This window comes from Hibiscus syriacus, unplaced genomic scaffold (genome assembly GCF_006381635.1).
Source record: "Hibiscus syriacus cultivar Baekdansim isolate YM2019G1 unplaced genomic scaffold, ASM638163v2 tig00111398_pilon, whole genome shotgun sequence".
In the NCBI taxonomy this organism is placed as follows: domain Eukaryota; kingdom Viridiplantae; phylum Streptophyta; class Magnoliopsida; order Malvales; family Malvaceae; genus Hibiscus; species Hibiscus syriacus.
In genome coordinates, this window is record NW_024063081.1 from 2185708 (window position 1) to 2213584 (window position 27877).

The window sequence follows — 27877 nt, forward strand, 5'->3', positions numbered from 1 at the left end:
TTTTAATTTAATTTAAATTATTAGTAATAATTAGTTGATTCATTTAATGCATGATTATTAGATTAATAATTAATTTTTGTAATTATTTATTTTTAGGAGAAGGACCGTGTATTAGATCCTTTTATTAGGAATCTTAAGTTAGTGATACCCAGCCGTGTCTTACCGTATTTAATAGAGGCTGAATTCGGTTACATAGGTAGATATCAGGGTCATTGTAAGATAGAGTCAGACCTGATTTCTGTCTTAATAAAGCGGTGGAGGCCGGAGACAATGATGTTCAAAAGTTCGAACGCTGTATAAGTTCGAACATCATCATTGTTCGAAAGTTCGAAACTTTGAGCTTCAACCATCATTTGAACATCATCATTGTTCGAAAGTTCGAACGCTGTATAAGTTAATGACAATAATGATGTTGGAAATTTGTACTGCAACGACGACATTCTTCTGTTACTTCCAACATGAATCTTCCTCGAAATCTTCGTTATTAGCTTCTCAAGAGTTATGTTTCTCTTGAATGATATTTTAACACGCTCATTTGATACGAAAACAACGTTGGTTTGATCTTCTCGAATTTCACTATCATAATAAACAATAGCTGAAAGTCGCGTCATTCTTTAAGTTTAAATGTGCGGCAATATTATATCTGCAAAAAAAAAATAACTTAAACAAATCTGATTAAATAAATTATATATGAACGAAAATATAACACAATAAATTTTTTACACATCAACGTAAATAATTTAAATAATATAATTTTATATTATTACATGTACCGTAAAACTATTTTGACGTATGCTCTCCTTTTCAATTTTACAAACATAAACATTAATTGAAAATAATTAGTATAATATTTTTTCAAATAATAATAATAAACAATTAGTATAATTAAAAAATTATAACAAAATTACCTTATAACGAAAAATCGCACGAATTTTTAAATTAAATTTGAGAAGATTGCGAGAATTATTACTCGTTGACGGAATTGTTGTATTAATTTATAAGAGAGGAGAGATGCGAGGAGATGTGAGCCGGAGGAGTGTACTTATAAGCATATAAGGCGCGGTACCTGCACCGCGGTATATGATAAAAGATATAGCGCGGATCAGGGACCGCGTTGAATATAATTTTAGTACGGCGTATAGCGCACCCCTGATCCGCACTATACCCCTACGTAGCGTATAGCGCGGATCAAGGGGCGCGCTATACCCACGTGACGCCAGTATATGACGCGATACAGAGGACGCGCTTTTCTGCTAAGGGTGTTAGATCGGGAAATATAGTCTGACCGGTGTTAGATCGATAATAATACCGATCACCGGTGATATACCGGAAAAATAGCCTTCATGGCTTCAAACCTCGGTTCCTTGGCCTGGAATTTCAGTCCAGCGTATAGCTTCATGTAATCTTCAAACATAAATTTGGGGTACACTTTTTTCTTCTAATCTTCCTTTGCTTTCTCCAGCAGGGCCGGTGCCGGGTAGATAACAGCGTCGCTGCCAGGGTTGTAGAACGAAGCTATCAACATGCGAGCACCGTCGGTTTGAGCAACAACTCTATGCTCCACGCTCTTGTACTTGCCATTCGTGATGACCTCGAGCTGATCCCCGAGGTTGATGACAACGGAGTGGCGCAACGGGGGAACATCCACCCATTCATCGTCTTTAAGAAGCTGAAGGCCTCCCACTTGGGGGTCTTGGAGGAGCAAGATGATGCCACCGGCATCAGTGAGAGCTCTGAGACCCTTGATTTTGTCTGGGGTTGGGCATGGTGGGTAGTTAGCAACTTTGATGCCAAAGGTTGGACCTTCTGCCCCATAGAAAGCTTTTTTCAGGTATCCCTTCTCTACTCCCAGGTTCTCGCACAAAAAGTCCGGGAGCTCTTCTGCTAGTTTCTCCAATTTCAATGCAAATTCTTTCATCACCTTCCTGCAATTATATTATTCAATTATATGGCTTGATTTGATTGAAGAAAGTTGATTTGTATATTACATGTATTCATCAGATAGATCTGGGATTTCAGATATGTTTGATTGAGGAAGATGGCGCAAGTGGAATGTGCTTTCCCAATCCATATCGGTAACCTCGGCCTCGAGGCCCTCCATGGCCTTGGTTGCCACCAGTTCCTTGAACCTCTGCTCCATGCTTTTCTTGTAATGCTCTTTCTTCAACCTTTCCACAGTGTCTAGAAAATCATGTGGAATTCCATGGTTCAGCACCTGCAACAAATGAGCTCACAACAATCAACAAAATACAATTAGCAAGGTGGTAGCTAGGTTTTGGTATATACATATGGGGATTGGGTTTTGTTGTTGTTGTTGTTGTAAAGAAACCCCAGTTCTGACAGGCATATTTGTTTTGGTCCATGGTGGCTGCTCTCTCCTCACCATTGTCCATGTTGATCACTGGAAAGTTTTCCATTTCTCTTACCATTCTTCTTCTTTTTCCCTAGAAATTTCTCAAAAGTATGTGGGTTAATGCTGTTATGGAAAAGCAGTGTGCTTAATGCAGAGTGGAGGAAAGGGGTGGGGTTATTTATAGATAGTTTCTAGTGAGGTTTAAAGAAGCCGAGTGTTGTGGGTTTGTCGATCAACATTGATAGTAATAACCATCCGTTTGAATTAATTCATTAAATTTTTCTAATTTAAAACATTAATATATATTTTTAGAATTCATAGGGAGGTGCTCCATTTATTCATTTATTTGGGGAATTTAAAAGTTTAAATTTATTGGGTGCATTTTTAAAAAATAATTTGTGAGAATCAAATATATATATTAAAGAATTTTAATACTTTTTTTTTTCAAAAAAAAAAAAATCACGACTCCTATCAATCTCTTTATGGTTTCATTATTGCAAAGTATTTTCTTTTCCATGCTCGTTATTTTTCTCCTTAATAGTCATCCGTTAAATAAATTTATAATCTTCTTAAAATTTGTTTTTGATTTTTTTTAATAAACGAAACCTTAAATATTATTATAATCTCAAATTCAAACCATAAGCAGACCTTCAAAATTTTGTATTTAATGAGTTAATTACTATTGTAGAGTTTTTTTCGGGGGTAAATTATTGTGAAATTAAAAAAAAACAAATAAACACATGAAACTAGAACTCAATCCATAACCTTATCCTCTTTTTAAAAATCGAACTTTTCATTTTCGAACATTAAGAACAAAAGAACATAGAATATAACATATTGTTATATTTTATAATAAGAAATTAAACAAAGAATTTTTTTTATTAATCTAAGATAATATCTGTTCAAAGATTAATTTTAATTATTTTTTACATTTGACGCTTGTATCCTTAATATTTATGGTGCTTCTTCAACCCGAAATCTCAAAAAATATCGACAATTTCTTTTACCATCGAAGTCGCTGGATTTTATGCAACAACAAAGAATTTTTGAATCACGAGCAAATATATAGTAACTTTTTTGAACTAAAAGTATTATTAATTTGCTTCTAATTCGCCGCCGTTTTGTTATCGTTAGGCGCAAACGTGGAATTCATATAGAAAAATAAAATAAAAATGACAAAAGAAGTGCGACCAAATTGATGATAATTTCGTAATGATGAACCCAACATGCTGATATCATAAAATGAAAAATTCAAATTCGAAAATGCTTTTGCAAGACATGTTTTATACGTGGCTTAAAATAATAAATTATTTTTAGTTTAGATGTGGAATATTTAATTTTATGTGCGTGATGTGATATTTCCTATGATAATGTTCTCATCCTTTTATGAACCAACAAAATAAATCAACTTTGTTTTATTCTTTTTTGAATATTTTATTCTTCTATTTTTAAGTTCCTTTGTGTGATTCAATGAATTGTCTAATTTAAATATTAATTAAAAATAATAATAATTAACAGTGCTGGGAAAAAATGAAGTAATTAGTCTTAATATTTATTATTTTGACAACGCTTAATCAAAGCTAACGCGTTGAGTTGAAGTTTGCTGCAATAGTAAAACATATGAAGAGTAGATCAAATAATAAGTTTGTGTTTCTTTATTTTTAATATATATAGATTACCATTATTAAAAATATATTTATTTAGATCCACTTTTAAAATATTTTGATTGTTTATTATCAATTGATTTATTAACGATGAATTATTTTATGCACAATCAATGTATCAACTATAGGATGATAGTTAAATTATCGACAACTTTTTAAATGTGGGAACACAAACCTAAATACAAAAAAAAATTATTTAAATTAGCATGTTAATTTTACAGATCTGTTCCTAAACCCAGAAGCAAAGCTAATCATGCAACTAAAGACCAGAAATCTAAAAGCTTATTTCAACAGTTAACTAGTAACAAATAACCACCTGCAGAGGCTTAAATAGCCATGGCAGACATGCATGAGGTTTACTTTCTTCGATATCAAACATCTCAGGGTCACTAAAGCACCCCAATTCCACTTACTCATGCCTATCTCAATAAATGGAAAATACACTCAACAGATCTACAATTGTATTGACTTATCTCAGTGCATATTTACTAGGAATAACGGGAGCAGGCATTGGTTATGGCATTTGCAATTGTGATGAAACTGCAGCAAGAAAGGACTGCAAAATAAAAAATCAGCCACAACTGGAGTTTTTTCTGAAACATCATTTCAGCGATACAAACGAGGATCAAAGAGGCATCAAGGTCATGAGGCACTGCAACTGCAAAATTTATTTGGCCATAAGGAAACCTTGATACGAAAACTAAAGTGATATTGCAATCTACTAAGTTCCTTTACTATCCTAACCAAACCTAAATTCTCACAATCTCTCAATCATACATACAAACAGACACAACAGAAAAACCTCTGACAGCACATTGAACTAGCCTATCAAACCCAAAATCTTTATAATGTAAAGCATGTAGTTGAAACAACTTTGAGCAAAATTCTAACCAGAGCCAACACAAACAAATAATTATATATATAAAAAAAGAAAACCAATCAAATGCAACTCAGCAATCATTAAACCCAAAAACCATCCAGTAAATTGAGAACAGTAGCACATATGTAGTCTTTCTAGAACCCCTCACGCTGCTGCTAAAACAAAGACATTTTATAAAAAAGGTAACCAGACTGGGAACATACAAAACTCTTCCTCCAATCTTGCAACCGGATCAGATTTAGTTGCCCTTCTTCCTGAAAGAGCAGCCTTCGGTGAGCCTAGCTCTACCACCGGTCGGCTGGCATAGAACAGTATGGCAGTTTCCGCACACCACCACAGTTTGAGAGTGGCTAAATACGGTCGCTCTGCAATTAAAAAAACCCAGAAATTAAGATCAAATGTCCCTTAACTAAATCCTACTTAAAACTTGATCAAAAAAATCTATTTTAAAAAAAAAATTAGCATAAAATCCTATGATAAACTTACATGTTGAAGCAGCCTTGACATTTGACATCCTTCGAGAGAGCAGAGAAATAGGAGAACCAAGTTAATCCACCATATAGAACAAATCATGATATGAAAACAAATAAAGAAAAGGCTAAACATATTACCATGAAAAAGGAATTGGGAGACTGAACAAGACGCTTGAGCTTGTGCTTCTTCTTCTCGAGCTCGGCTGGAGGGTTCAACAAATCGACATCGTTTTGAAGAACCTAAAATCACACCAATACAACAACATGAAGAGAAAAAAAATTAATAAAGAGAATTCCGATATTAATGATTAAAAACAGTAAGAGAAGTGCAAAAGAAAGCCAGAAAATTGAAAATAAAGTTAAGAGAAGAGCTGGAAATGGCTAAAATGAAGATGAAGAGGAAAGGATGAAGGGAGGTTTACCATGTTTGCAGTTTGCGGAATGAAAGCTTGAAGGTGGACAACGGCGCTGAGTGAAGGATTTGAGGTTAGGGTTTTGGATTTGGGCTTGAAGATGCCAATTACGAGGATTTAGCCCCTTGTAGATTCAAATCAGTTCACATTTACCATACGTTCAGTTTAGTAGGGTGTTACTATTTTTTATGCTTTAATAAATCAGCTTCATTTCATGTTTTAGAGAATTAATATGTATTGCTTATTTTAATTTGATATAGTTTTTTATTTGACTTTTTATTATTATTTTTAATTTCAAGTTTGGATTTATATTGATTCTTCATTGTATTATGATTGTTGTAATTATTAAGATATTTTTAAAAAATTCAATCTCGTATTCCTTAGAAAAATTATGAGAATCTTGTTTATAAGTCATTCTACATGATTAAGTTTATAAGAGTAGAATTGAGATGTTGAACTTTCATTGTATTATGTGTTTTTATTTTATTAAAATTTTAAGAGAATCTAAGAATAATTAATTATTTAATTGATAACTTTTAAATTTAATTAAGATAAATTTATCTTAATTGTTAGAGGTTATTTTTAACTTATTTTTTTATTATTTAGAAAATAAACTATTACTAATAAAGTGAAAAATTACTTATTTTTCTTAACTATCTATGCTATTTTTTCCCTAAAACGATAAGTTAGGTTTTCATAAAATAAAATACAAGGTACCACGAAGGCAATATAATTCCAACATAGAAACTTAAAGGATGTGACGAAAATAAAATCAAAATCTTCCCTTAAATGCATATTTCATCTTCCAAAAATACTAGCAACTATCAATAATCTCCTTATCTCTAATCAAAATTAGGCACAATATTGATGTAGGCATTGATATTGAGAGATCTAACTATACGAGATCATTGATATTTTATGACGAGGAGGTGTGATGTGATGTGATGTGATGAATGCAACCCAAAATGACAAGCTATCGTAACGAAAAACAAAACCACACCATAAAAGCAGAAGAACAACAAACATGTCAAGAATATACGAAAAAGAAAGAAATCGAATTAGGGAAAATGTTTACTTGCATCTAAATCAAAAGAAATTAGCAAAGAAATGAAAAACGAAAAGCGACGACACTAAACCACTGCATAAGGCAACACTTTGAAAGAAAACTAGAAAACGGCTTTAAAAAAGAAAACTAAGGCTAGGGTTATTTCAAGATCTTTTTCTTCTTTCTTTTTTAACTACCTATGCTACTTTTAGCTAACAACACAACTATAAAATTATCTTCTTATTTCTATTTTGAACCTATTAAAAATAGAAACCTCTCCTCTCTTACTCCACTCTAAACAAATTAAGAATTGAGAATCTTTTCTCTTTTGTGCGTTATTTATACTCCTATTAAATTACAAGATCAACTATACTTAAGATAGTGTTTTGTGTATATCTCAAGCTATCTATTTTGTATTTCGATATGTAGATCAACTATACTTAAGATAAATGTATAAGAACATGTAAAAGTTAAAATAATACAAATTATTATAATATCAAAATAGACCTTAATGTTTACAAGGTACATCAACTAAGACATGAAATACACTTTAACACTCAACATAGCTCTAAAGAAAAACAATGAATTTATCACAACAATGAAAATGGTTATGAACGAGTTTATTCACATTCACAACTAACAATCGTTACACTTAACAACCCAACATTTTTTAAATCAAGATCGATTAATTAGATTGTAAGAGTAGATTCACATACCAGGTGGCAGTGCATAAATTTGCAGAAAATCCCTTACCGACCATTTCCTCAAGGATTTGGGTTGCCTTTGAGGTAGAGCTGTTTCGGAGAAACCCCTGGATCATTACATTATAAGAGATGCTATTAGGCAAACAGTCATTATCTCCCATTCTCCTTAACAACTGGTGAGCTTCATCTGGCAATCCCTCTTTACATAATCCATTAATCATTATAGTCTGTGTGTAAATATCGGGTTTTAAACCATTGACTGACGGTTCATGAAACAATTCCTCTGCAGCTCTAATATGCCCAGATTTGTACGCGCCATCAATTAGGGTATTATGAAAGATAATATCGAGTTTCAATCCACTATTCCGCATTGACTGAAAAAATTTCAATGCCTCTTCAGCTTTACCACTTTTGCAAAAACCTCCAACAAAATCATACAGGTCACTGGACTTGGAATTTGTCCAGAAGCAAGCATCTCCCTTAAAAGTTCACATGCAGCAGAAACTCTCCTTAATTGATACATACCTTGCATTAGAATGTTATGTGTGACAGTACTCGGGGTTGGTCCTGTTCGAGATATTTCATGAAAGAGTTCCATTGCTTCGTTGAACCTTTTAGCTTTGCAATATGTGTTGATCATGATGTTATAAATTTGTATATCAGGTACACAACCCTTCTTGATCATCAACATAAATACTCTTCTAGATTTATCAATTTCGTTTTGCAAGAAATGGCTGTCTATCAATGCACTATAGGTAACAACATCAGGCTCGATACCTTGGTTTCTCATGGTGTCCACAATATCTTCAGCTTTGGAAACCATTCCCTCCTTGCAATATGTGCCGATCAATCTACTATAGGTGAAAATATCAAGTGAAATATTGTTCTCCCTCATTTCATTCAAAAGCCTAGTTACCTCCTTTTGCTGGCCCAAATTACACATAGAATGAATTAAGCAATTATAGATGACAATTTTGGTCTGTTTCCCTTAACCTTCAATTCGAAGAAGAGATCGAGAGCCTCCTTCAACAACCCCTTCTTACAAAGACAGTCAATGACAGTGCCATATGTTACAATATTGGGTACGAAACCTCTTTCTTCCATCATCCTTAAAAACCCAACAGCTCTGTCGGTATTGCCGATCTTGCACAACCCACTAAGTATTGTATTGTAAACAATCAAATCAGGATGATACCCCTTTTCAACCATTTCATCAAACAAACTCACAGCCTGGGAAAACTTGCTTTGTTTGCGAAGTCCATTAATCAAAATGGAAAAGGTTACGACATTAGGTTCAACACCTAATTTCAGCATTTTCCCCAAAACAGACAACCCAAAATCAATTCGACCTAATTGACAAAGGCAGTTAATCAAGATGCTAAAGGAATACACATCATGCGAAACTCCAAATAATTCCATTTGGCTACACATAGGAACAACAAAGACATATTGTTTCATCCTAACGATGGCTGCTAATAGTTAGTGAATTCCACAGTTGAAGGCTTTGGGTACTTAACAATCATCTTATCAAAGAAAACCAAAGCATCATCAACATTATCAAAACTATAATGCTTTTTTGGGTTTCCCTTTACAAGCATTGAATTCTTGCTTAAAGCTTTAATGTGGTTAGCGATGGTGTTAAAAGAAGAAAAAGAAAAAAAAAAGTGGAAAATAGAGAGATTCCTCCACCATTAACAATAGGACGAAGAATTAATGAATAACGAAGCTTACCCATATCTTGAAACTAAGCAGTGTTGAAGCAAAAGGGCAGAGCTTGAAATTAGCAGAACACCAAAGACACGCGAGGCAGAGAGGGAGAATGCCAAGGATGAAACTTTAGAAAGATGGGATGCGTTTTGCCCTTTGGAAATGAACTATAAGTTGGTATTTAGATACTGTATTATATTTCATCCCTCTTCTCAAATTAAAAATTAATTTATATTATAACAAATCCTAAAATTATTTTTAAAAAAAATAATAATCTAAATTTCCAATTAAAATTTGAATTTGTAAATGAAAATAAACAATCAATTGATCTAGTGAAATGAGATACTTGATCTTAAAAGTAAAGTTAAGAATTTGAATCCCGATGTTTGCGAATGAAATAAACTAAATTAGAAAGATTATCTTGTAATGAGTATTTGCAAAACCCGATCTAATATAGTCGATCAATACATCGGATACTCATATAACCTAGTAGACCGTTATTTCATTTGGCATAGGTTTGACAAAAACTTCAAAGGAGTTATTGCTCGAGAAATTCTATCGTGCAACACCCATAATATAAGGCTAAGGTAAGACGCTATCGATTTTGTTATTATTTTTTTAACAAAACCGGTAAAAAATTACCTAAAGCATTATTATTTCTATCTAAAACATTAATTTTTTTAACATTTCTGGTAAAGTATTCAATAATAACAAAACCGTAGCGCTTTACCAGATATGTTAACAAAACCGATAAAACGTCCAATAATAACAAAACCGGTAGAAATAATAATGTTTCCGGTAATTTTTTTATCGGTTTTGTTAAAAAATAATAACAAAACCGGTAGCACCTTACCTTAGCCTAATATTAAAGGTGTCGTACGTAAGACTTCCGTTATTGCTCATAGTGAAAGATCATCAAGATTATCTTGAGTATACATTTGGCCCATTTGTTAGTGACTCTACAGGAACCAATGCTAATGGTGAAGCAGCTCAAGGTGCTCAAAGAAAATAATAATAAATACTAGAATTTTGAAACTATACATTTCAAATTGTATCATTTACAAAATTTTAAAATCAAAATCAAAATCAAAATCTCTCGTTACAGAAAAAAAAATTGAAACATACAATGATTGCCATTCCTTTTTTACACTAATTTCAAACATACAATTGCTAGTTCTATAGTACATTTCACTTTCAACATTAAGATCGGGATTCTGTATATTAAACCCTAGCTCGACCGAACTTGTACGTTGATCATGCGACATAGGCTCATAACAAGTACCAACAGTGCAAGAAAGACCATTTCCAACACCTTGTTCCTATCTTCCGGACATAAGCTTGACAAGAGCTTGATTTTCATAGAAAGAACCAACATCCCAATCCTCTGTTGAGGATGAAAGTGTCATTAAAGCAACCACTATGGATCTCATGCTTGGTCGTAGCTGAGGATTTTCTTGTGTACACGCTTTCGCAAGCTGAGCCATCTGCAATTATATAACATCCATTCCTTTTTATCAATTTGAAATCAAAATCCTACCACATTATTTCCCAGGAACTGGTCTCACCTTGAACACGGCGTCTACCGGGTAATTATCTCCAAGCCTCACATCAATAAGTTCACAAAGTGCTTCTTTAGGGTCAGACTCATTAAGAGCATCCTCAAACTGCAGAAGGAAAGGGAAAAAGGGTTTTGATTTGCCAAAAGAATTACTCAAACCAGTCTAACTTCAACAATCAATATATATATATATATATATCTTTCATTCAGCTCATTTACCACCACTTTCCATGAATTGGAGTAGAGGGATTGAAAGAATACTAACCAAGGCAACAAGACCCTTTGATTCAGCAAGAGAGCCATGTGACTTGACAATAGCTTCTTTAGCAGAAATAAGCTCATAGAGCACAACCCCAAAGGCATATACATCTACTTTGGGGGAAACATCTCCGTACTGCACATATCTGCGAACAAACATGAATAAAGTTACTCCATACCTACAGAACACCTACACGAACACAAATATTTCACAAATTTTTTTATTCCAAAACTAATGTAATCTTGTGTAGAATATTTCAACTGAAATTCCTACTACAAAAGAGCATATCTATCTTTCACCCCATAATATAGAGAAAATAGCAGCTCTGCAAGTACACACAAAAAACAGAATAACTGATATCATATTCTAAATAGGTATGCAGAGTTTTCTATTAGCAAAATTTGACATCAGAAACATGGCGTATGATAATTAAACAGTAATATCGCGTCCATAAGGAATAAGGATTGCATAACTATGTTATGGCATGCGCTCCTCTATAGGGTGCGCAAAATTTGATTCGGCTCGAAAAAATCATTATTTTTATTTTAAAACGATGCCTTTCACTCTTATTGCCTTTTGCCTTTGTTTTGTTATTTGATATATTTTGATTTCTACACCTATTTGTTTTGGTTTAATTTAGAAAATTATGATTTTTCTTATCCAAATCAAATCCTGCACAAATTATACAGGATGCATCTCCAATAATAAATTCATTGACACAAGATATGCAGTTCCTAAATAGCAGCCATTAAATTAGGCGAATGAAAATTTTATAAGTAGAACTTGTAATTTCTCTAGAGGATCATTGGCTTCTCTAGTCATAAATCTAATGACAGTTTTGGCCTATTGTTGAACTTAGGTATGGTCCTTGAAATAGTAGACAGAGAATTAAAAATTGCATCAAATTAATACCAGCAAAATTGATCTTACTCTGGTGGCATGTATCCAAATGTTCCAACAAGACGTGTGGGTAGTGATGCAATTCCGACTTCTGTCAGTTTCGTTAATCCAAAATCTGCAACCTGTATGATATGTTAAAAGTGATTAAGTATAATAAAGACAAGAAGCTTTCAAACAGTCCAGCTGATAAAGGATCGGGAAAAAAATAACCTTTGCACGAAACTTTTTGTCAATCAATATATTGGCTGATTTAATATCACGGTGAATGTAAACAGGGACAGTATGCTCATGGATATATTCAAGACCTCTGGCTGAGTCGAGGGCAATTTGCACTCGATTAGACCAAGGAAGTGGCTCCCTGCCTGGAAATAAACAACAGAAATCTGTTAGTGCTCATCTGAGTCAATGGAGGTAGCAGCAATTTCCACATAAGAAATCTCACTTGAGCCTCGCAAATGCTGGCTTAAATTGCCATTCTCAATGTATTCGTAAACTAGGAATAGAGAGCCTTCAACACAGTATCCAATTAAACGCACCTGCATTGAGCATCCATATTAATATTCGATTTGAAGATAAATAGCAAATAAATTTTAGAAGGTCATAACTTCAATGGATGTCTAGATAGGGGAAAAATCTATAATTTTGTTTTTCTAAAGTAAAAAGACAGGCCACTGATTGAGAAAAGTTAAAAAACTTCATTAGTTGTGCATTATCACAGCTGCAATCAAATGCATAGTTGATTCAACGAGAACCTACTTAAATAGCATGCCTTATCTACATTATATTTCTTAAATAAACAGAAAAGAGGATTATGAAAACTAATACATGAAGAATGTGCGGTAGGTGGACATAGACAGTTCCTCTGACTCATTGTACAACAAGAGATCATAAAGGGCTTTTGGCTGTTACCTATGGCGTTACACCCTGAGTATTAACAAAATGGTACTTAGATTGACAGAGGGAAAAACATCAAAGAAATATTTTTAATTTTCTATTTAATGACATTCAAAGATATATTACCCTTTAGAAGTTTCAGTTTGGCATTGACTTGCATAATCCAAACACGAGAAAAGAGAGAGTACATTACCAGGTTCAGGTGATGAACATGTGCCAAAACTTTTAGTTCAGCTAAAAATTCTTTGGATGCTTGCATATCCATCTTCTTGATTGCAGCTTCCTGCACATTGAGATACAGAACCAATATGAGAGAGCTATGGTTCTTTGATGTAGATGCAGCTATATTTAGCCTCAAAAAGCATTAAACAGAGTAACTAAATATTCATAACTAAAAGAAAAAAAGTTGTGCACATAGTAAAAAAAAAATTATTGGCAAATTTAACCATTTCTTGGCTTATTAATAAAAATGCAAGAAACTGTAAAGCTGTGTTTTCTCTGAATATAGGGTACACTATGAAAACACAATACTGACATGGCATGTTCAATAAACATGAAAACAGTGTAATAAATATGAAAAAACGCGTCTAAAGACTATTAGCATTATCAACAGCTTATAATAACTTGACTAAATGCAATCATAAGCACCAAACAATAAAAAAATAAAGTATATAACTATGAACTAACCTCGCCTCTCAAATTTGCATAGTAAACAGCCCCAAAGCCACCTTCACCAATCTTGTTAACCATACTGAAATTATCAGTTGCCTGGGCAAGTTCTTCATATGAGAACTCAACTGATTTGTCTACAGTAATGCCAGTTAAGCCTGGAGAAGCAGAAACAGCTGCAGTTGTTTCTGCTGCCTTACTTCCATAAACTGAACAGATCCCACAAACAAAAGAAACATAGAGAAGAAAAGAAAAAGCAGGGACCAATCAGCAATTAAGATAATGATAATCAACAAGAACTAGCAAAGTATAATAGTTTTGTCCTAAAAACAAATAAAAAGGTTGAATACAAAGTGTAGAGAATATGTTGAACATTTATTCAAGAACAGAACAAACGATAGCCTAGGTTCTCAGAGAGGATGTAAAGTGCAAATTCTTGAACAGAGAACTTTAGGATATTAGAATGAAGACTAAAAGTATGTTCTTTTGCTCTACATTCAGGAACAAAAGGCAGCAAATCAACCGATTTTGCTAATAAATCACCTACTTGAACTGTGTTTTCAGAGATTCAACTGGCAGAACTGTCTAAAAAATACTTGTGAAAAGCATTAAATTGTGAAAAAAAATGTCTTTTTAGTTCGTTAAAATATCACAAATAAACAAAAAGGGGATAGAGAAGCAACGGGCTACCATTCCCACCTTCAGCAGATATGTCTTGGGAGACCGTCGAAAGCAACATTGTTCCCTTTTTCTTTCGGAAAAATTTAACATAAATACCAAATGCCAGCAACAGTGCTACTACTACAACTGCTATAGATATCCCAGCGATAGCTCCACCTGAAATCCCTGCTTATATAAAGGCAAGATATGAGATCAAAGTAAAACAATTACCAGCTAATGAACATCCCAATCTCGACATGCAAAGAAGGCCAAACTACCTGTGCTGTAAAACAGAAAGAAGAAACAAATTTAGAACTCTTATGATTCAAAACTTAAAAAAGGATAATAATATATTCAACTATTTTCAAAGTACAATGTTGCATTCTCTACCTTGATTTGAGGGGACGAAAACTATTATCAGTATCTGCAACAAAAACAAAAAAACCTTTAGTGAGGCAAAACAACTGTTGTTCGTGAAACTCAGGGTATGCAACCACAATGCCATAGGCCCATACCCTTGGTGTCTAAATATAAGCGAGTTGACCATATTGTGTAAAACTCGTGGGTATCAAAAGAAAAACCTAGAAATGAAACAACTTCACATATTTGACAACACAACATTTTGATACATAAATATACTCCAAACATTACCTGAATGTCAATTAAACACAGCACACCAAGTGAAATGAACGGATACATTTAGATGACAGTGGAACAAATGCTGACATCATTTACAAAATACATTAAACTCCCCCATGACTTTTTGAAGCAATGTAAACCTTGTTAATTTCCTATGAAAAAAAAATCATTGCAACTGAACATTTCTTAACTCAACTCCTAGAGAGTGAATTCTTTCTTCATCAATATTAGCTAGCCTATGATCAATATAACTAGAAAAACTGTCGAAGCTGAATTTATACTACATTAGCCATTCATCTATCGCCAATTCAACAACTCATGCGTGATGGATAAAGAAAATTCATCTAAACACATTAGTAGAATGAACAGCTATTAAATTACTTGAACATGGTAATCATCCTGAGTTCCAAGCTAGAGATAGGTACTAAAATCAAATCTAAAATTATTAAATTAGTTCAAATAATCATCTATACTCCTATGCTCTCTCTCTTTCTCTTAACAGCAACTAAATTCCAATGTCTGGCACTAAATTCATACCGGACAACATAATTATCCCGGTCACTTGCCTATAGAATTTACAAAAAAGAAAACAGAATCAAACAAAAGAAATCAGCTCTGACCAGTACTACACAAAAATCCCATAACAGACTTAACCCTTTTGTTTTTCGCTGCGTAAAAATATCCATTTTAATTTACCGATAAAACTGACAAAATCACAAAATCAAACTAAAATGCTAAAGAAAATATCTTAGCACGAAAATGATAATCCTAGAACAAAATTATCCCTTTCTTTGTTCCATAAAATTATATTAATTTCACTTGCCTATAAATTAACAATAAATAAATAAATGTTAAAGGAATCACCTCTGCTCGGAATATAAACCAAGCCAGCCCCGAGCTGAAATTTGCTCCGGGGTTGTAACTCTGCACCAACCCTGATAAATCCGATGACAAATTCGTCTGAGTCAACACAGTATTCAAAGTCTCATTCTGTCGGAGCGGGTACGTAATAAACAAACCGTAATCCCTGGAAATAACAGGATCTCCACACGAACAATTAACCACCACATTAACCACCCCACTGTCCGGTATATTGGTCGGAGGGTAGCTTTAAACCGCTGCAACCAATCAGCCGTCGTCAAACCCGAATAATATTCAGAAGCAATTTTGTCGTAAGTGTCGCCCCGTCGAACTGAGAAGGTGAACACGTGACCGAGGAAATCGTCATTGATGCAATCGCAAGGGAAAGGAACGTTGAGCCTGCTAAAAGCCTCGACACTGTCTTTGTTCGGAACTTGCCTGTTGTAAATAAGGATTGGATCGAAATTAAGTGTCGAGAACGGTACGATGCTGGAGTTGAGAACCTCGGATATGAAGGTCAAGTTAGCTCCTTGCCAAACGTAGTACGACGCTAAGGCTAAATCGCAGCCTCTGCTACATCTCGATTCAACTGAAATCGACGAAATTGAGATAAACAACAACAGAATTGAGATTAATTTCAGCATTTTGGAAAAGTGAAATCCCTAGATGTCGATTTTTGGGAGTTTTAAAGGGAGGAGAGTTGAAGGTGAAAGGAAGATAAATTTGAGAACGTTGACCGAAGATATTTGAAAATTGGGAGATAACGAAATGGGAAAAGGGACGAGAGGTGACGTGGCAGATGATTAGTGGGGCAATTTTGGCGCTTATTTGATTATCGTTTTTCTATTCAGTTAATTAATTGTCGTCTTGGTTGCGGTTGAGTGTGTAATACCAAATAATTGTGAATTCCCGCGGTTTTATTCTTTACTCTTTGGAGATCCTACTCACACTCTCGGCGGCCTTTCATGTGTAAAGCACGCGCTATTGATTTTGATTTGAAGGCGGCGACGCCCGCTGGCTCGGTCCACATTGCTACCAGATATTAATTTTATCCTTTTTATTGTGGCTTTCAACTTTTCTTCAAACATATAAATATTGCTTCAAAATTTTAATTTTCTAAAGACACAATAAAATCATATTTTAATTTTTTATATATTTTAATTATGTAAATTTGAATTTTAAATAATATTAAATATTTTAAAAAATAACTTTAAACCCCATAATATTTTTATTGACATTTAAATATGTGTTTGGTTAGAAAATTATTAATAACAATAAAATTACTAGGCTCAGAGCTAGCACCTGGCCAAGGCAGGAGGGGCGTCCGGCCATGTCCCATAAATTAAAAAATATTGTTAGTATGATATTTTCTTTTATTTTTTAAGAAATTTTAAAAAATGCAAAATAAAATATTGGGATCATAAATTTATTAAGGTGTAAATTGTAATTATTGATTTTTTATATTAATATTAATAAATTATTCCACTTATCATAAAATTCTAATTCAATATTTTTTTCCAAAATTTAAAAAAAAATACAACTGAATTTCTTTAATTTTGGTCTTTTTAAACTCTCACCATCAACGCACCAAATCTCTTTTCCGATTTTTCATGTCAATGAAAATTTTTATTAACGTTATTTTTTTCTTTTCAAAACTCAATGAGAGAAAAAAATAAGTATAATTAGTATGCTTCTTTTCTCTTTCATATTTCATAATTCATCTGAAAATAATTATTTTTACTTTTTAATTTTTAATATTTCTCACAAACACAAAGTCGTCATTATTTATCATTAATTGTGGTGCTTGAATCAGATTCAAGATAGTTTTTAAAATTATAGGTAAGATCATGTTTCTAAATTTTTTCTTTAAATTTTTATATATTTCTAAATTATAGATAAATTCGTTCTTTTATTTCAAAATGTTATGTTATATATTCAGAAATATATGTTGAAAAATATTGATGTTAGACACTATCATTAATGATTTTGCTTCAAAAAAATATTTGAAGGCAATATTTTTTTTGTAAGTATTTGTATGCTTAAATGCATTTTTGACATTTTTATATTGTAATTAATTGTTATTTGTTTAATTTAATAAAAAAAACTAATAAAAATTTTATATTATATATTTTTAAAATTTCTTTTAAATTAAGGGCCATTTTTTTAAATTTCATCTCAAGCTAAAAAGATCGTCATGATTGACCCTGACTAAGGTTGAAAAATAATATAATAAATATATATTATAAAATCTTGATATGTCATAATAATAATAATAAATTATAAATTAATATTGTAAATATATAAATAAATAATATAAGAATTTTACCGACAATTAGATAATCTATTGTAATAAGGCACTAGATCTCTTAAGTAATGTCAGGAGCCCGATTCTAGTGTTTGCTAATGGAGCAAATTGGGTTGAGAGGGTCTCCCTTGCCTCTACAATATCTGATCTAAATTAGTCGATTAATAAATATGAAACCGGTGGTTATACAAAAAAAATAATATAAGAATTTTACGCATATATAAATAAAAATAAAATTCAATGAAATCTATTAATTAGTCGAGTAGTTAACGATGTTCATGATGTCTAGTCTTATATATGTTCGAATCCCGATATTTATTTTAAAATATAATATTTCTCTATTTAATAAAAAGTTAAAATATTATACGTATAAAGTTGATATTATAAATAAAATTCACACATATAAAAATATTGTTATATTATTTTCTTATTTTTAATAGAATCAACTAGTTTTATCAAAAATAAAAATATCTAAATTAAAACGAATGTTTACAATCGTAATCATAATAAATATATTTTCCTATAATTATCACAAGAAAACTAGCCACTTAAGATCACACAAAAAATCATATAAGGAAAATATTACAAACCTAACCAAATAAGCTCGAACAAAAGTTAAATACGAAAAGATCTGACTGCATTGGCAAACGAATCATAAAAGGAGATCAAACTATTGAAAGACCACCGACAAACTATAAATCAAAGTAGAACGACATGAAAAATTATTCACGAACGCAAATTGCGTATCCAAATCTAATATGATAGTCAAAAGCATGGAAGATCAACATGATAACCAATAAGTTTCATCTTAATTAATCGTGACGATATTAGATCCAACCATGAGAAAAAATGATAAAGGAAAACAACAACCATACAAGCGAAAATATGTCATAAAAACAGAGAAGATTGTGTCATAAAGATAAAGAAATCGTGCCATAAAAATATAGTTATTAAAAATTAAAAAATATATATGCTATAATAAAATAAAATAAAAACAACGAATACCAACAATCGATGACCAATACCAAAATTAGTGTTGTCATCGATTATAAAGATAAAGAAGAAAAAAATTAACACTGATAAAAGAAAATAGAGAAAATTAAGATAAACTTCTCGTAGATATATCTATTCTATTCTTATTTTTCTTTTCATAAATTAAAAGATGTTATTAAATTTTTTAATTATATTAAATTTAATATAATTTATAGATTACAATAACTATTATGAATTCTTCAAACAAAGTCAACAAACACGATAGCAGTGAATTTTGAATATATCAAACACTAATAAATTGGGAAAGTAGAAAATTGAAGGCACGCGAGAAAGACGGGTAACATTTATGCATGTGACTTTCAAAGAATCATTATTGAATGAAACAAAACGGAGCTTTTGATTATTTTCAATATGTACGTTTGTAATTTTTTTTTTAAGAGGGTACTTTGTATAATAAAAGAACAAAGTGAAGTGATTGTTTACAGTGACTATGGCGAGTAAGGTGAATAGATCGTTTGGGATTAATTGCTTTACGGTGATCTTCTTCAATATTCAAGAGTTTCTTCATCATTAAGGTCTTTGGCAAATATTCGATAGATATGGTGAGGTGGTTGATTCTTTCATACCTAACAAAAAGAGCAATGGAGGAAGTAGGTTTGGTTTTGTTCGTTTTTCCATATTGGAGGACGCGAGGAAGGCAATCAACTGTGCTGATAGATCTAGGATTCAAGGTATTAAAGTTAGAGTTTTCATTGCGAGATTTCAACCTCGTAAAGCTTTCTGGAGAAAGAAGTTTTCTGGTCCAATATCAGCCGAGGCCAAGAGTAGAGTGGAGGATGATAGTCAGTCAGAGGCTCCCATTGTCGATTTTGTTGACGATGATAAGCTCTTAACTCTTAGAGATTGCTTGATAGGTTGGTGTAGAAAATTTATAAAAATGAAAGAGTTAGATGCTCTTATGCACAAGGAAGGTATATTAGGTCCGAAAATTATGAGGTTAAGCGGGTTAGCTATTTTAATCATAATTGAAGATGAAGAGAGTAGGGATTATACTCTAAATAATCAGATTGGGGCGTTGAAAAATTGCTTTGACAAAGTGGAAGTGTGGTCGAAAAATTTTCAGTGCAGCAGCCGTCGGGCATGTCTTTCGTGCAAAGGGATCCCATCGTTTGCGTGGAGCCATTCTACCTTTAGAAATATTGCAGGAAAATGGGGAGAACTTATCTCCATTGAGGAAGGGACCTTAAATCCTGGCTCGTTTGATAGGGCAATGTTTCAGATTATTATAAACTGCCAAGCTCGAGTGGAAGAATCCTTTGATTTAAAAGTTGGGGAAGGGATTTTTACAGTATATTTTTATGAGTTTGAACCTTGTTTCAGCCCAGAATCTGTCTAGGAAGATTCGTCTTTGTTGGACAAGGTTGTTGCCAACCCGCTATCCATGGTGGGGGAGCTCGCTGGTGTCTCGCCAGTAAAATCTTCCGAGAGGGAAGAGTCTTGATTGTTCATAGACGGCTCACTGGTGGGGGGTGGAGCGTGGTGCACAGATGTTGTGGAAGTGGCTGAAGTTCCATTGATTAGCGAAGAACATGCTATTGGTATAGGTCCCGAGGCAGTTTGTAATATGGCAACTTCGCATGCTTCGCTCTGCCAGAGGAGCGTTAATGTTTATGAATTGGAGACAGCTAGAATGGGGCTAGTGAAAATAAGGGTTGCTATTGAAGAGAATATGCACGATGTACCAATTTTTGATTATGTTGGTCCTAAAATCCAGTTTGTCGATGCACGTGGTAGGCTTCTGGCGTTAAATAGAGTAGTGGACGAGGACTTTTCAGTAAAAACATGCATGGTGGAAATGGCGCAATCCCAGCAGTCCAACCAGGTTATTCCTAATTTTCAAGTAAATTACTATCTCTCAAAAGCTGTCAAAGGGTCGTTCGTTAATGAAAATAGAAGTGTATGCACTAGTATCGCTTTAAAAATAAAGAAGAAGATTTTGAGGAGGCAAAAGTTGAGTCAAGCTGACAGAAGGGGTATGGTTGTTCGTGGTATTTTTGCGAAGGAAAACGCTACTGATCGAACGGAGCTAGAAAATGATGCAGTGGCAACGGTTCGTGTGGGTGAGGAATTGGGCGTTGCTTTCTCAGCTTCGAAAGATATTGTGATTTAAAGATTGGAGCACATTGTGCTCTCGGAAATACATAGTGGCTATAGTTATATTAGGTGATTGGGCTTATTCGCTTTGGCCCTCGATGGATCCGAGTGTTCAAGACTTTGTTCGTAGTCTCGTTTCTTTATTGATTGGTTGGCGCTGAAAGGGTTTTGATCAAAACATATACATCATTGTTGTTTTCTACTCAATTTCTGTATGCTATTTCTTCTTCCTTCTGAGGGTGGCTTAGCTTGAAGCTTCTGTTTCTTTGTCTGGAATCTGTTTTCCAGTAGCTCGGGTGGTTGCCAACGCTTATCTTTTGGTGGTTTTCCCTTATTTCTTTGGGTTAGTTCCAGCTAGTCAGTTTCTCCATGCTTCAGTGTTTATTATCGTTCATGTTATGGGTGGTGCTGATGCCATTAGATGTGTTAGTTCATTACTTAGTTTATGTTGTCTGTATTTGGTCCCTGTTTAGATCTCATTTCACTTTAATGGTTCGGTAGTGTAAGCTTACTTATGTTATGTTATGGGGATTATTGTAGGGCAGAGGTATGGATTGTATGGTGCAAGAGTTTTTGTGTATTAGAACCCTGTCACCTCAAGGTGTACTATTTTTTTCTTCATTTAAGATTATGGAAATTTTTTAATGAGGTCCTTGAGGTGGTGTATTTTGTTTCTTTATTATACAAAGTATCATCTTTCAAAAAAAAGTTTGCAATAATTATGTTGAATATATTATACGAAATCCGGTGTTCCGACGTCGCCAATGCTTTCAAAGGATTTGTCATAATCTTTAACTCTTTTGACATAAACATTATAAATTATTATTATTATCTTCATATTTATATCTAAGAAGATTTATCAAGAGACACAAATAATTAAATAATTTTTTTAAAAAAAATTAAATTCAAGTAACCACATTTAATGATGTATATGTAGTGTCAATAATTAAGAAAAGTTCAAGATAATATTATTTTATAATTATCCTAATTATTTAAAATATATGTATAGAAATAGAGTGCATGCACATTATACGATGTGTTAAATCGAATAAATCATATTCCATGACACTCGAATATAGCATCTTTTTGTTATCCTCCTTATTGCAAGACTTTATCTTGAATATATTAATTAACTTATATCGTATATCTAATTTTGGTGAATGTTTCTCTTAATGAAAATTTTATGTATACACAATATTTTAAATTTGAGAATTAAATAATATCAAATTATTAGCTACATGAACAAATTATGTTGGTGCAGCCGAGTATAACTTTAATTGTTTATAACTCGTCTCCAAATCGGAACCACGTCATTTAGGTTGGATTTTGATTTATTATTGTTTGTTTAGCCTAACGCCTCCAGTGGTCATGTGTGAGTGCGCGCGGGGCAGCATAACCTTTGGTGCGCTTTTTATTTATTTTAGTTGGCTACTCCTTACAACCGGTCCACTCGTGTGTGCTGCAAGTTCAGGAATATAGTTAGAATTAAATATTCGTAAGAGTCAAAATATTTTACTATTTTAAAAAATTATAAAGATTTATTAGATATTTAAATTTAAAATTTAATATAAATTAAGTGATCTTAGTGATTAAGGGATTGTTATTATCCTTGATGTCTCGAGTTCGAGCATTACGTATATAGGTGTATGAGCATTCATTGTCAAATAGTTGAAATTATTTGTACAAATACTATCTTGTATTCACCCAAGTTTTAAAAAAAATCAAAATTACAATTTAACACCTATTTTGTCTAATATTTAAATTTACAGTGACCTAAATTATTATTAGACTAATGTTATCTTTCTTTAATTCAGTATTTAATTGATTAAATATTTAATAAATATTTATATTTTTTATTTAAATATTTATTTTTACATAAATCAAAATTATATTAAATATACAATTTTTAACAAGGAACGAACCCTTTGGACACTAAGCTCCGCCCCTGTACATAACCTATTTACTTAATTTTTTAAGACATTGTTATATATGAGTAAAGCTGGTTGACAATATACTGTAACAAGTTTACTTTTCTTTTAATAAGTTTTATATTTATTCAGTTGTTAAGAAAATAATTATTTATTTTACTTATATTTTAGTTTAAATTTAACATATATCCGTACATAAACAGTTAATATCTCTATTAATTTTTTTCCATTTCTTTAAAAGTTATACTTATTGAGAGAATCATATGAATTTGATTTTGAGGGGGGTTATTGAGAGACTCGAAGAACACGTCCACTATTTTTGGACAATTATACCCCTATCGCTTATCATATGAAAGGGAAACCTCTCTTCATTTTCTTCTGCGGCCTCACTTATTTTCATAATTTCTTCTACTTTGGTAGTTCGTTCATTCTCGTCTTGCCCTCGTTAAAAAAAATAATCCTCTTCAAAACAATGTATAAATTTTGAAAACGTCTTTCAAATTACATTGATCACTTCTGATACATTAATTCTCCGCAACATAATATTTTATTTAGTTTATTATTTCATTTCCTCATCTATTAATACTTATCAGTGCCATCATCTTTGTTTTGCAATTATATTATACAACATTATATGCTAATCAAGTTACAAAGTCACTTACACGCCCATTTCATAGCATAGGCATGAGTTTAAGCACTTACGCACCCAATCCATAGCATAGGTATGAGTTTAAGCGGATGTGCAGGTTTAGTTCACTTGTTAATCCTTTACCACAATACAAATATGACAAATTCTATTTATAAGCCATGTATAACGAAAATTACACGGATTTGCATTAAAGTTAAAGAGTACGCGGGTCATGAACCAAGTGAATCAACCACTTTGTTTCTACATTAGCATTACCAGCAGCAATGAAATGTCACAAATAATACCATATTCGTTGGCAAAGTACGCCATCAAGTGGTGGAGTCTTGAAATGTTTGGAATTTACAGACTACCTAAACAACTAACCAAATTAGCCATTTGTCTTGGAGCTTTTTCCGGCATCCATGGAAGTGCAGTCCTTGGCCCAGTGCCCAGGCTTATCGCATTTATAGCAAGTGCCGGATTTAGCAGGAGTATGCGATGAAGGAACATTACAATCTTTAGCCCAGTGCCCATCCTTTCCACATTTGAAGCATGAAGATCCGGTTCTTACAGTATAGGCGCTGTTGCTTGGATCATTCATGTTGCAGTAGCCTCTAGAAGCAGTAAGAAGAGCATTAGTTGATACAGTTTGATCTTTACATGACTCGAAGGAACCCCCAGAACTTCCCTGCACGGAAAGCAAAGCCTTAAAGCCAATACGGTTATCTTAAATGCCTATGTTGATACTAAAAGTGGTGCAAATTTTCTGAGTCTAAAATCGAGCATAGACACTACAAGAAATACAATAAAGATTGTCCGGGTGGAAATTCGATCGACTACTTGAGTAGCTTGACAGACGACACCTCACAGACTTCTCCCACACAGGGTTATGGACGAGCTCAAACAACCTTCCTCACCACTCAATATCTCTCGTCCTTTGCCACTGCTGCTTATTGATTCCTCTGGTGTCGTATATGGCAGACGAAACGACTAATATTTTCTTAATGATGCGATTACAAATTCAAACAATAATGCAATCTTTCTCCATTTTGAGCAATTCTCAAGGTAAAATTGTGAATGACTTTCACACAAACCTCTATTTGACAGCTTGTTCAACTTACATGCGTTATGGTTCTTGTATATCTAATTCTATTTCAACATTGCACAGGTTCATATTGCTGACAACTAAGTGAAATTTTCTCTATCTGCATGAAATATTACATTGTAAAGAAGACAACTAATACAAGATGAATTTATAAGTTTCAGTGGAAGGGAAAATTTTACCTTGGTATGCATAGGAATGCCATTGCTATGAGTTTGGGAAGCAATGTCAGAGTCACACCACATAAAGAAACCACAGCCTCCATTTTCCTATACCGAAACCAGAAGCCATTACTTGAAATAGAAGCCGTAAGCTATTGAAAGAGATATGAAAATTATTAAGGTGCGCAAACATGAACCTGTCTAAGAGGACATTTATAGAACATTCGACCGCGATTCCTTTCGGTGTTGGCAGTGAGAATCAAACAAGTACCGGACCCGCACGGGCAACTCTTCTCCGATCCGGATCCCCTTGTCCCCGCAGCAGCTGAACCGTGAACTCTGCTCTTGCTCTGCGAAGTAGTAAGGGGGTTAATTTGTTGCCAGAGACTGCTTTTGCTCCCTTTGAGGGCGGCGGTGTAGGCCCCCTCGATATCGTCTTGGTTAGGTTTGCGGCGCTTGGCAATGGATTCTTCGGCGGCCGCCACCGCCGATAGGAACTCGGCCTCTTCCTCTTCGGTTTCGATTATTCTCTTCATCCGTCGACTCTCTCCTTGATTTCAAAATTGTATCAGTCGTTTTATATATCCAATAAATTACCCCCGCCTTTGATTTTTGAAATTTCCCTCCTTTTCCCCCTCCTTTCCGGCCTCGTTTTAGGTCAGTTAATTTCCAAACGGGTGATTAGAGTTTTAAGTAAGTTTGTTAAATGGTTTGCTGTGAATTTGTTTATTGGGTAAACTACTTATCTAGTCATCTAATTATCATTTTGGTTCTATTTTTATCACTTAACTATTATTATTTTTCTCAAAATCATACTTAAATTTACATTTTACTTCCATTTTGACCGTTTGTTGTTAAAAAACTAACGGTGATGATGATCTGTTATCGTAAGATAATTCCATATTATTTTTGAAAAATTTAAAAATTAGTACGTAGTATTTTTGTTTATTTTTTAAGATGAACTACTCAAATGATCATTTAATTATGAGATTGGTGTTGATATGATCACCATAATTTTAATATTAATTATAACATGACTAAGTGATTTTAATATAGTAATATGATCTGATTATTAATAGGGATGGCAAAAAAATCCGAACCCGACGGGGAAAATCGAAAACCGAATTAAACGGGTCGGGTTCGGGGATGATAAAGGGGGACGGGGACGGGGAAAACCCATTTATTTTAAACGGGGACGGGTTTGGTAATCCCCGCCCCGATTACCCGATTACCCGCCCCGATTACCCGCCCCGATACCCGACCCGATAAATATTAAAAATAATTATTTATATATATATATATATATAATATTAATAAATTTAATTTAAATAAAAAATATATATTTAATTTAAATATATATATATATACCCGGCCCGATTCCCAGCCCAATACCGACCCAATATCTGGCCCAATACCCGTTTAAATAATCGTTTGTGCTAAACGGGGATACCCGTTTCCCCGCGGTTTTCCCCGATTACTCGACGGGGATCCCCGTTTAAATCCCCGCGGTTTTTTAAACGGGGACGGGTACCGGTTTTTTAAACGGGGACGGACGGGGGACCAATACCCGAACCCGGCCCGTTGCCATCCCTAATTATTAACGAGTAACGTTGTTGAGTCAGAGGTGTACATTAAAAATGATGTATGGAACAATTCAAATGATCAAGCAACGACCAACTTGGGCCCCAAGAAGCCATTGCGCAGTTCACGAGCTTCGTCTAAGGTCTCTAAAAAGATGGAGATTCAGATTAGTTATAAGAATAAACACAGGAGAGCCCAAACGGCAGTTGCTTCAGCTTCATTGCCAGTCAACATCCCACACTGGTCCAAGACTCTCCAAGCGGAATACATAGAACATGGGAAAACCGATGAAGATGTTATCGTCGGCGGCGGCGGAGAAGACAACAGCGATGGAGACGGAAGGGTTCCGCCGCATGAGTATTTGGCTAGGAGGAGAGGGGCTTCGTTTTTGGTCCATAAAGGAATTGGAAGGGCTTTGAAAGGAAGAGATTTACGTCGCGTTAGAAAAGTTGTTTGGAAAAGAAGAGGTTTTGAAGGTTAACAGCTGACTAAAAAAAAATTCCACCGTTTAATCTGCTGAGTTCCAGGGGACTCCATTTCTTGCCTGGGGCTGGGATGGATCGTTCAGCAATAGTCTTCTTGAGCTCAATGTTATCATCCTTGAGCACTTGGACTGCCAAACCGACTTCTCTAATCACTTGTTTCTTCTCCTTATCTTTCTGCAACAATTAAGCATTCTGGTTCTTGTTCTCTCCTTTCAGTCTCTCTATTTTTTTTCCTTTAGCTTCATTATTTCATCATCTTCGGATACCCCTCTTGAAAGTTCGTATATTACGTCATGTTTAGCGTCATCGACTTTGGATTAGGCATTGTCGGAGTGACTGCCGTAGGCCATGTCCATCACATTAATTGTCTTCTCTAAGTCGAACTTCATGGATGAGGATGATCCTAGGTGCCTGTCTTCACTTGATCGTATCGCTCGGCGAGTGAACGGTGGGGTGGGCTCGGTAGAGACCTTTAACCAAGCTAATCAACTCCGACCTCTTCTTGTAGTACATTTCTGCACGTTGCAGAAAGGAATCTGCATCTTCTTCGATCAATTTCAGCATCGTCTTTGTCTTATACTCAGGTTCTGGCATTGGAATAAGAAAACAATTCATCATTTAAGCAAAATGGAGATGAACATGTCAAAATAAAATATTGAGTTTTTACCAGAAAGAGATGAATATATCATAATATGTCTGACGATAAATCTAGTCTTAAGGGGGTAATTATGCTAAAGGATTGCTAGTAGTGATTGACGATAAATCTAGTCTTAAGAGGTAATTATGTTAAAGGATTGCTAGTAGTGATTGACGATAAATCTAGTCTTAAGAGGTAATTATGCTAAAGGATTGCTAGTAGTG

The 27877-nt window shown here is 33.7% G+C and overlaps 4 protein-coding genes and 2 pseudogenes across 4 annotated transcripts; 1 reads left to right on the plus strand and 5 right to left on the minus strand.

Annotated features, from left to right (window-relative positions):
* Positions 1–1337: 1337 nt before the first annotated feature.
* LOC120161119 (1-aminocyclopropane-1-carboxylate oxidase-like) lies at positions 1338–2417 on the minus strand. The gene is made up of 3 exons (XM_039171390.1): positions 2330–2417; positions 1989–2229; positions 1338–1925 (listed from the first exon to the last, which is right to left on the minus strand). Exons 1-3 carry the CDS (start codon positions 2415–2417, stop codon positions 1439–1441), a joined length of 816 nt encoding a protein of 271 aa, XP_039027321.1. The 3' UTR covers positions 1338–1438.
* A 2544-nt stretch (positions 2418–4961) lies between these two features.
* Positions 4962–6008, minus strand: LOC120161276 (40S ribosomal protein S27-2-like). Its single transcript, XM_039171549.1, has 4 exons — positions 5793–6008; positions 5509–5610; positions 5384–5412; positions 4962–5262 (listed from the first exon to the last, which is right to left on the minus strand). Exons 1-4 carry the CDS (start codon positions 5793–5795, stop codon positions 5136–5138), a joined length of 261 nt encoding a protein of 86 aa, XP_039027480.1. The 5' UTR covers positions 5796–6008; the 3' UTR covers positions 4962–5135.
* Positions 6009–6573: 565 nt separating this feature from the next.
* On the minus strand, positions 6574–9366 carry LOC120161120 (annotated as a pseudogene).
* A 1058-nt stretch (positions 9367–10424) lies between these two features.
* On the minus strand, positions 10425–16479 carry LOC120161270 (annotated as a pseudogene).
* Positions 16480–24037: 7558 nt separating this feature from the next.
* Positions 24038–25567, minus strand: LOC120161144 (DNA-binding protein HEXBP). Its single transcript, XM_039171405.1, has 3 exons — positions 25148–25567; positions 24972–25058; positions 24038–24375 (listed from the first exon to the last, which is right to left on the minus strand). The coding sequence occupies exons 1-3, from the start codon at positions 25484–25486 to the stop codon at positions 24076–24078; spliced, it is 726 nt and encodes a 241-aa protein (XP_039027336.1). The 5' UTR covers positions 25487–25567; the 3' UTR covers positions 24038–24075.
* Positions 25568–26685: 1118 nt separating this feature from the next.
* On the plus strand, positions 26686–27012 carry LOC120161121. Its single transcript, XM_039171391.1, has one exon. It carries the CDS (start codon positions 26686–26688, stop codon positions 27010–27012), a length of 327 nt encoding a protein of 108 aa, XP_039027322.1.
* Positions 27013–27877: the final 865 nt, after the last annotated feature.